This window comes from Protobothrops mucrosquamatus, unplaced genomic scaffold (assembly GCF_001527695.2).
Source record: "Protobothrops mucrosquamatus isolate PMUCROS unplaced genomic scaffold, P.Mucros_1.0 scaffold_135, whole genome shotgun sequence".
In the NCBI taxonomy this organism is placed as follows: Eukaryota; Metazoa; Chordata; class Lepidosauria; order Squamata; family Viperidae; genus Protobothrops; species Protobothrops mucrosquamatus.
The window spans coordinates 887,206-897,600 of NW_015386211.1; the positions used below are offsets into that span (position 1 = coordinate 887,206).

At 33.8% G+C, this 10,395-nt stretch overlaps 1 protein-coding gene across 2 annotated transcripts in view; it reads left to right on the forward strand.

Annotated features, from left to right (window-relative positions):
• The window catches only part of AFDN (afadin, adherens junction formation factor), a 90,175-nt gene that overhangs the window by 52,679 nt on the left and 27,101 nt on the right, over positions 1-10,395 (forward strand). Inside the window, exons 15-22 of one of the 2 annotated variants that reach the window (XM_029284563.1) lie at positions 2,559-2,579; positions 3,285-3,430; positions 4,414-4,508; positions 5,537-5,802; positions 6,493-6,636; positions 7,260-7,458; positions 8,112-8,215; positions 8,523-8,609. In XM_029284563.1, coding sequence (XP_029140396.1) covers positions 2,559-2,579; positions 3,285-3,430; positions 4,414-4,508; positions 5,537-5,802; positions 6,493-6,636; positions 7,260-7,458; positions 8,112-8,215; positions 8,523-8,609 — 1,062 coding nt within the window. The remainder of the gene's footprint in view (positions 1-2,558; positions 2,580-3,284; positions 3,431-4,413; positions 4,509-5,536; positions 5,803-6,492; positions 6,637-7,259; positions 7,459-8,111; positions 8,216-8,522; positions 8,610-10,395) is intronic. The other variant, XM_015818412.1, reaches the window with a different exon arrangement.

The following is a 10,395-nucleotide window of genomic DNA, read 5'->3' on the forward strand; positions in this document are numbered from 1 at the left end:
ACCTCACTTTTGCAGGATTGTTTTTACCAAGTTGCGTTTATATTAGAGATCATAAGCACAGTTTGTTTTGGATATCCTAATGCCATTTGTAATTGTGTATGAAATAACTCTTTAGTTGTGACCAAACTGCAGTCAGACATTTGTAATTAATCTACAAAAAATATTGAAAATGTTTTTAAGAACAATGATAATTGTCTTAATATGGAATGGTGAACAAGAGATATAATGATCTGTTATAATGTTAATATTCATAAGTTTTATTGGTAGATCTCTAAAATCTATTTCAAATTATCTTCAAATTTTGTTTGAATTATCAATATTGGTTCAGTCTTATGGAATATGATGGTAATGATGTTACAATCCTATCATATTTTGTACTCTGTCTTTTTAATGGAAGTTGCTGTGAGTAAAACTCTGTTCACAGATGTTTCTGCTGTCAGCTGTGGGTGGGCAATTCCCAAAAAATGTGGGCTGGTGGGTCATCCCTCCAGAAAAACTGCTGTAAAAAGTTGCTGAAAAGATGTGGGTTGCTGCGGTGGGGAGGAAGTGAATTGTGTGTGAACTATGTCTTTTTCTTCAGCAAGATGTCAGTCATAGGAAGATTTCTTCTGTTTATGGAATGAAAACTCTGGATCCAAACTATTGCCCATATATGCAAGGACAATAAATTATTATTGACAATGATAATAATTAAATATGGCAAGCTTTTAAATATAAATAAGTGGTGCCATAACTTGAGCACCATTCATTTTTTTAATATTCTGTGTCCAAATAATTCCATTTACATGAACAACATATTTCCTAGTTATGCAGCCAATTATTAGTGTTTCAATTTTCATTTTCTTTTAAATTATCCTGTTTTTGTCTTCACATGTCTCCTGTTACTTTAATGATGCTGTAAATTTGAAGTATGATTCTGCAAGGACTAATGTGCACAACTGTTCAATAGAAGCCAGTAGAACACTTCTCACAGCAGGCTATCAACTTATTTAGCAGGCTTAGCCGCACTGACTCTACACTTTGAGGCAGGCACTTGTTTAAAGGCATTTTGTGTGTGTGTGTGTGGAGGGGCTTTGAATCAGTTTTTGACTTCTGGCGATTGTCGGAACTAGTTCTTGCTAGTCTTTTATAAATAGATTTAAAATATAGGTAACATTTTTGCATAATAATAATCTATAAGTATTATTTTGATAACCAAGTACATCTCTATTTTCTCCTCAAAATTCAGATTACATGAATACCACAGGATAACTAGTTTGTTAGCTCAGGGACTATTGCACTAAAACCCTTTTATAAAAAGTCTATAGTGGTCAAAAATGAAGAAAATCATGAATATCACAAATACCCCATTAAACAAAAATTTATTAAATGAAAGAACTTTACTGCAAAGCAGAATTACTTGTTTAAAAAAAGCTGCAAATGGGGCGTATTCATTTTGGCAATTAATTGGCAGCATTTTTCATTAACCAGAAGACTTAATATTTTATTTTGTTATTGGCTTGGTATGCAATTTTGTTTTTTAAAATTGTATCTACAATGATGCATTGTGGAGACCCATTCCACTGTGAATACAACAATCCTGTGCCTTTCCTCTCATTTGTTGCTGAACAAAAATATTGTTCCTTTTTTGCTTTCCAGTCTCTTCTCTTTCCTTGCTTGCCTGGTTGAGACTTCTTTTGCGCAGGAGAAAAATGTTTGTAAGTTCTTACCCAGGAGACACTCTTGTAGGGTGGACCAACCTGCCCCCCCTTAGTCACCTCTTCCCCTTTCATGCACAATTTCAGTTTCATTCTTTTCTTCCCCCAACCATTTGTTTTGCTTGATAGGAGATTCTTTCAAACAGCAACAATGTATGTGTAGCCTTGGCTGAGCAGAGAGCCCACTTGGCCAGAAAGCCTGTCAGCTATGGTCAAGGTGAGCTGCTAAGCTACTGCTCCTTTTCTGTCTGAGCACTTCCCATGGCTTACACTGAATATTTGTGTGGTTTGTAAGTCTCTGAGTTTGCTGTGAAGTATTGTTTCAGTGGTTTGGAAGTACTATTTGGAGGCATAGAAAATGACTTTCAGTGAGAAAAAATAAGTGAGACGATAGAAAAATAATACAAGAGTGACTTATAAACTCCTGGATTCCAAGGCTAGTGAAACAAAAAGTATGAAGTTTTGAACAAATTCATTGTTTTGTTTTGCAGTAGTTTTCTTTTCATTTCTCTTAATAATACTGCTATTAGCTGTTATGGCTAGTGTGGTGAAGAATTGCCAAGGTAGAAGACTTTACTGGCTTCCATGGACAGATTTAGATATTATTCCATGCAGGATTATACCATTGGTATTAAGGCACATATATAGATTGGCTGGAGGAAAAACTTGGGCTTCCTCTAAAATGTTTCTCGTATATATCTCTCTTTTAATTTTTTAGTTATATCATGTTCCCCCAGTGAAATGTTTTAATGTGACTGAGCATAAGTCTTGTGCTTTCATATTTTAGTGTTTCATTTGTAAAATTGTCATGATTGTTCACAAGTTTCTTTCTTCTGTTTGATTTCCTTCGTTTTTCTCCAGGAGGTAGACCAGGTTGATCAGGTAGGATATATTGCTGGGAACTGATCCTAGCTATGTTGGCTTAGCTCAGTTTCTCATGCTGCTTCCATGTAAAATACAATATTTCTACAGCTGGATTGAACATAACACTCATTCAGCAACTGGAACATGCAGTACTAAAATCCTTTTTTGACTGCGCAGCCTATCAGCATTTCATAATTTCTGCTTAACGCACTTCAGTACAGAGATGTAATGACAAAAGTTCTTTTCCTTCCTTTTTTTTGTTTATTTTGTCTGTGGTTCTGTTCTTTGGATTTCATCTGAGGTTGCCTGGCCTAGCGTTTGTGGTCGGGAAAGTGTGAGATAGATCAGTACTTGATACTGCTGGTGTCAAAACCAGTGACTAGGCAGTATCTGGGTGACAGTGTGTATTAATGAATGTGTGCTCACACAGATACAGATTACCAGATAATGCATACATTTAAGCTTTTAACATTTCATAACATGCTAAGTCCATTTCATTAATAGCATTTGGAAAATTTAATACTTTATCATTCAACTTGCAATTTAAAGCAGTTGTAACATGCACTATATATTATTTACAGTTTCATTTAAATTCTTTGCAAGTATCTGGTATCTGAGATATGTTAGTTGGTACTGGTCTATCTACAGAGCCTTTAACAGAATGAAAGCTGAAATACAGATGGATTTATGTTGAAGTTTACACCCCTTTTTCAATATTTGCAGAAACAGAAGAATATTGCTGGGGCACTTGCTTTTTGGATGGCTAATGCATCTGAGTTGCTAAACTTTATTAAGCAGGATCGTGACTTAAGCCGAATCACATTAGATGCTCAAGATGTTTTGGCACACCTAGTTCAGATGGCATTTAAGTAAGGAAAACTAATTTATGCTTGGGGATCAGTTTTACTTTTTCTTAATGAGGAGTTGTTTATTCTGATTGAATTCTAAATCTGTATGGAAAGAAAGTAATGTTTAGGTTTTATTAAATTTATACCCCGCCCTTCTCCTGGCGGACTCAGGGCGGCTTACAGCAAGTTAAAAAACAGACAAACCATACAAAATACTAAGTTTAAAATACAATTAAAATGAAATATTGATTTTTTGCCGTTTCTTTTTAAAATTATGTATGTTTCTAAAAGTGGAAATGTTCTGATGTGTATTCTTTTTTTTTAAATAATATTGTTATATATACTGGCATAGTTACTATATTTATTCTGAAAAGCTATAAATGGTATGGTTACAAAACAAACATTCAGTTTGGAGCTGTAAGGAGTATTCAGGAATGTTGGATTAGCCATTGTATTTTAATTCTGGACAAACCCAAAATGAAAAATCAGAAAAAAATGTTAAATATATGAAATTCCTGTCCACCTTTCCTAACTTGTTAAGTAGGGAAATCAATCAGTGATTCCCCCCACCAAAATAGTTAATATCAGTGCCATTAAATAATTAATTTGAGATACTAGTTAATTTTTTATCAGTTTATGATGGCAAAATTTTAATATTTTACTCAATTTTAGTGCTGGAATATTTCTGCATCTTGGAAATAATATAGTAAATACTTCATAACTTGTGAATATATGTGTGTGTGCGTGTGTGTGTGTGCGTGTGTGTATATATCTATACATACATTCAATATGTGTGTGTGTGTATGTGTGTGTAGGCTACTAGTATACTTGTTTGAAAATAAACACCATTGAACAACGAGACTTATTTTGAGTTGGTATGTATAGGGAACATCTATGTCATGAGAACTAGATTTTCTGTTTGTAATGAAATTATTTTTCATAGCACTACAAGCTTGAACTTATTTGCCTACTATTCATCAGTTTCACACTATTTACTTTTTCAGATACTTGGTCCACTGTCTTCAGTCAGAGCTTAATAACTATATGCCTGCATTCCTTGATGATCCAGAAGAGAATAATTCTCAAAGACCTAAAATAGGTTAGCATATTTTATGTTATATTAATTATAATGTATGTTACCTTAACAAGACTGTGATAGCATAATACGGATATGTTAGGAAACCCTGCTTAGTATGTTCATGAGCAATAAGAAATATTTTATTTACGGTACCTAGGGAAGTTGATCGCTTACTAAAAACCAGGTCGTCCATTACATTATTGTTTGTGTGATATTAGAATGCAGTTATTAATGTAAGTACATACACTTAACTATAGAGGTATAAATAAATATTATAATAATCTAATAGGGTTTTACAGTAAAGTCATATGTAACTTCATTGTGGAGAAAAGATACTTTACATAAACCTCAGTGGTTTATATTATTTTACTGAAACTGTAAATAGCGGAATTCTAAAATACTATAGAATAGGATTTAGATGGTAGCATTACTAAAAAAATTGTGTAAAGTTTAGAAGATACTCAGCTAAAGTTTGATGGGATGGAATGCCCAAGAGTATCGTTTTGGAATATCCAACAATAAAACTTATTGTGAAGTAATAACTATAAATCACCAGTGGATTCCTTAATTATCTTGTTTGTGACTCAAATAGGAAACATGTGGACTTTAATTTAGTATAGATTGTATCTGCAAATAAGCAAAAGACTGCTGCTCCCATGTTTACATACTGTTTATGTTACAACTAAGGTAACAGATTTGGCGAGTTACCAATAATATAATACTAATAGCCAATTGCTTGTTTTTGTTTCTGAGAGTCAGAGAGGAAGGGAAAGCAATAAAGAATTAAAATTATAAAAGCTTATTTTTATCCATATCAATTTATTTGTATTAATTATATATCACATTAATATTAAAAGTTTATAATATAACGATGTAGTATAATACATATAATATAGTGATGTAGTATAAAGTAATGTAAGATGTTCAATATTATCTTTCTGCAACAAAGATTTCCATGCAGACTTTAGTTTTTTATATTAACATAGATACATAATTCTATTTAGGATTTATTGCTAACTAAAATGTCATGTGTAACTTTTTTCTTGTAGATGATGTCTTGCATACATTAACTGGAGCCATGTCCCTGTTGCGACGATGTAGAGTGAATGCAGCACTGACAATACAGCTGTTCTCCCAGTTATTTCATTTTATCAACATGTGGCTTTTTAACAGATTGGTTACTGATCCAGATTCAGGATTGTGTTCACATTATTGGGGAGCTATTATTCGCCAACAGTTGGGTCACATAGAAGCCTGGGCAGAAAAACAGGGTTTGGAGTTGGCTGCTGATTGTCATCTCAGTCGGATAGTACAGGTAGGTATTTGAGTACATTATAAAAAAATAAATTCAGTCTTTTTGAGGCACATACATCGAGTTGTATAAGACACCTAAAGTCACTTTAATAAACAGCTTTAGGAAATTAGGAAATCCCCATATTTTTTATTCAGTTCTGCCATATTATTGACCCAGTTTCTGTATCATAATCTGTGGTGCCTTTGTTGAAAGTTCTTAATAGGATGGGAATGCTTAAGCACTAATTAATTGTGGATCTAATTCATATGAGTAGATTTCAGAATGAGTTATTTAATATTCAATCTGTACAGTATATGGGATTCCATAGTGTTTCATTTGTGCCTGATGCTTGCCTTTGTATATTGGGACAGTTTGTCTAAGTATGGCTGGTTTATCTGTGCAAATGGTGGGGAACAAACAAAACTCAAGCATTTTTGGTGATTAGGTTGTGATATCTAACGTTAAACCAATCCATGACAAATAAAATCAAGCCATATTTTAAGTCTGTCCAGTGGTTATGGTATGCTGACTGATTGAAGAAAAAAAATGAGACAAAACATAATTCAAGATGAAAAATGCACTGTGTTTCAATATTTTATTGATGAACCTAAGTAGTACTAAATCAGAAGCATTTTATCTATATTATAGTGTCCACTGCTATATATGTTAATATCAAAGTGGATTTACTTATAATCATCTTTTTTTTTCCAGGCAACAACATTACTTACTATGGATAAGTATTCTCCTGAAGACATTCCTAATATTAATAGCACCTGTTTTAAACTCAATTCCCTACAACTGCATGCATTGCTACAAAATTATCACTGTGCCCCAGATGAGCCATTTATCCCACCAGTAAGTTAATCTTATCTCTTAATTGGGGGGGGGGTATTTTTTGTCATTGATACATTATAATAATACATTGATACTGCTCACTTAACCATTTATTCAGCTATTGTTTGAAGTTGCAATGTCATCGAACAAATGATAGTTATGATTAGTTCTCAAAGTTACAGCCATTGCCATGCCCTGGTGGTCACATGATTAAAATGTAGGGGCTGCCAGGAGATACGTGGGGTCCTTACTGGACAACAGTTCAGTCGTGGCCTAACAGCTGCAGCCAGGACTACTGAAATTACCATCATTAAGTTATGCAGTGCCATGATATTTTGCCTAACCACTTCAATAGTAATGAAAATTCTGATCCCAAGGATTGTTAAGCAAAGCCTATCTGTATTTAGTGTATCTGTTTCCTAGAAAAGTTACTAGAACAGTGTTTATAACCTAAATATTTTCTTCCTGATGTTTAATACTCCTGAAATATCTCTTTATCAAATGAATTAGTCTTCTTAACTGAAACAATGAATATCTGCATCTGAATCAATTAATAACATGACTAACTCCAGACTGCAGAAATGTAGAATTCCCTTGCCTACATTTCCATGTATAATATTGTATATTTTTCCTCTTTCCACCAGGAATTAATAGAAAATGTTGTAGCTGTTGCAGAAAATACCGCTGATGAACTAGCTCGTAGTGATGGTAGAGAAGTACAGTTAGAAGAGGACCCTGATCTTCAGCTTCCTTTTCTTCTCCCAGAAGATGGTTACTCATGTGACGTTGTCCGAAACATTCCAAATGGATTACAGGAATTTTTAGATCCACTCTGCCAAAGAGGTTAGCTTTTTTTTTAAAGTTCGCGTTTATGTAGAAATTATATGTCAGCCCTCCCAGGTAAACCAGACAGGAAACATGACTAGATAAGCTAAATCTACTTTATTTAAAGGCTATACTGACAGAATCTTGCAAGTCTGAAGGTACAAAGTTCCCACCACCGCTTTTAACTGTCTGACCAATTAGGGCAGATCCTTCTTAAGTTTCTTTCCCTGACCATTAAGCAACTGCAGGCTACTTCCTCTAGGCAGCATACTTCTTCTCTTGTCCCCGTCAGTCATCTACACATTTCATTACCCAACCTATTTTAATGCAGTGGTTGTTTTATGTCATACCTCTTGAGGCACATCTTTATTTATTATACAGTTTTAGCTTCTTAGCTGATTAATGACCACAATAAAGTAATTTATTTATATTTTAGTTTCTGTTTGGTCCAATATTCTTATTACTATTTTGTTCGCCACCCAAAATCTATGGATTGGTGTAGGTTACAATAACTGTAAGTAAATAAATGCATTTATCAAGTTCATGCCCAATACTTTTTTTAATGATGAGTCTTTTGTGGAGTGAGTTTTTGGAGGTCTCTGTAGTGTTCTAATTAACTTATTTGAGCATACAGAATATAAGTCCTGTTATCCATTAACATTTTCATTTAGGGTTTTGCAGGTTAACACCTCATCCACGATCACCAGGAACTTGGACAATATATTTTGAAGGTGCAGATTATGAAAGCCATCTGTTACAAGACAATGCAGATTTGGCAAGTATTCATATTGCAGGAGAGACAACAAAATAGATACTTTAAACTATGCAATGAAATATGACATTTGTAGTAATGTGCATCATGGTAAAGAATTTAAAAATTAGAATGTAGGACTCCCCAACTTTGTCTTACAGTGGGAAAAAAGCATTCTCTTAATAAGTCATTGTTGCTTTTTTCTTATTCTTTAGTATTGGAACAATAAGACATCAGGATAATTTCAATGTAAAAAAACCCCCAAAATTATTTCTCAGAAATTATTTCTCTACCCAGTTCTCAATATTTTCTCTTTATTTTGTTTCATCAGGCTCAGCCATTGAGGAAAGAACCTGAAATAATCACTGTAACATTAAAGAAACAAAATGGGATGGGATTAAGCATCGTTGCTGCTAAGGTACTAAATGATTTATTGGTATGAAACATATTACTCAAAGTGATAACAATAGATCATGTGTGAAGCTTAATATGAAATAAATATTGGAGGCAGTCATAGAGTAAGATAAAGTTGAAAAAATTACTTGGTGAATTTTCTTTAAAAAGTTTTCACTAAAGCTGTTATAGCAACTGTTTCATTTTTCAGGCAGCTGCACTTTCACCACAGACAGAAGAGGGTGTCTCCACTTTATTTTAATAAGGAGGCTGGCTGGCATGGGAGCAGATGGTGATGCCCATCATAATATTTCTTGCTCCTTAAGGATAAAAGGCAATGCAGTCTCGCTAGATTTTTCTGTTAGAAGTAACTGAAATCTGTTAGTATGCGACAAATGGCATTTCTCATATGGAAATAATAACAAGTGCCATATATTGTATGCCATATATTTTTCCCCACATGAGAATAGCCTTTGTTAATCCTGAGACACTTGCAGATCAGCTTGTTCTTTACCTCATAGATGACTAAAGGTACAACACCAAAAGCTGAAAATCAGTTAAAGATGCAAAATGGCTGCTCAGATGAATGGGCACATATTTCTTCCTAAAGATTCTATGCGTCTAAGCTCAACACAACAGGATTTTTTTGGATATTGGGTTAAAATGAACACTTCTTTCTTACAAGCAAATATCTGTTTTGTCTTTCTTGTTTCCATTGCCCCTAGCTTTTGAATTAGAGACAGTTTTTGTTGATGTCAGAGTTGGAAGTTGAAACCTGATCAATTTAGCTAAAACATGAATAGATGGTTATAGATTAGAAACTCCCTCCCCCATATTTTTGTCAGTAAAACTACATGGATGTGTCCATGAAATTATCAGGTTGTATTCATCTTACTAGAGCCTTTACTTTTAATTTATCTCATTAGCTATACATCTATATTGTACAAGCAAGAAAGGGTTGCTTGTTGATTTTGTAGCAACCTGCGCATAATCTAAAGTAAATTCTTGACTCACCAGTTTTCACCCACCAGATGGTGCAGTTCTCCAGTATTGAAAAATATTAAATTCATGTAACTAAAAAATAAAGTACCTCCAATGCGATGTACTGTTTGAAAAGTCTTTTTTTTCAGATTATTCTGTAAATATATTTTTATTTATGGGACCATATTAGGAATACAGCTTTGGTGTTATTAAAAAAAGCTCTCTACCTCTGTTTATTTGGGCATAGATAATTTTACAAACTATGTAGGTGCCTTCATATTAGCTGTAATACACCAGTGCAATCCAAATTTCTAACATCTAAGAAGTTATGGACTTATAACCATAATGGGCAGGCTCCATTACAGTGTTAACTTGAAGACTACATGTATATTCTTTTGCTGCAGATAAGCAGCTCTAATTCTCAGTTATTTAAGAAGGCTGTGTAAGAATACTGACATCTTTGAAGGAAGGGTCATAATTCTGTGACTTTTCTATGGATAAGTGATGGATTAGTATGGCCCAGTTATTAAAATGTTGGACTAGAACCTGGGAAATCCAGATTCAGGTATGCCCTCAGTGATTAAAGCTTAGTAGACATTTAGGAAGCAGTTTCTCTCTCTCTTTCTGGCAGTTACCGTATATTCCGGCGTATAAGACGACTGGGCGTATAAGACGACCCCCAACTTTTCCAGTTAAAATATAGAGTTTGGGCTATACTCACCGTATAAGACTACCCCTGTTCCAACGCACACCAAATAAAAATTAAAAAACATCAGATTTGATTTCAATATGGTAATTTTAATTCAAATGCTTATGACATGCAGGTACTT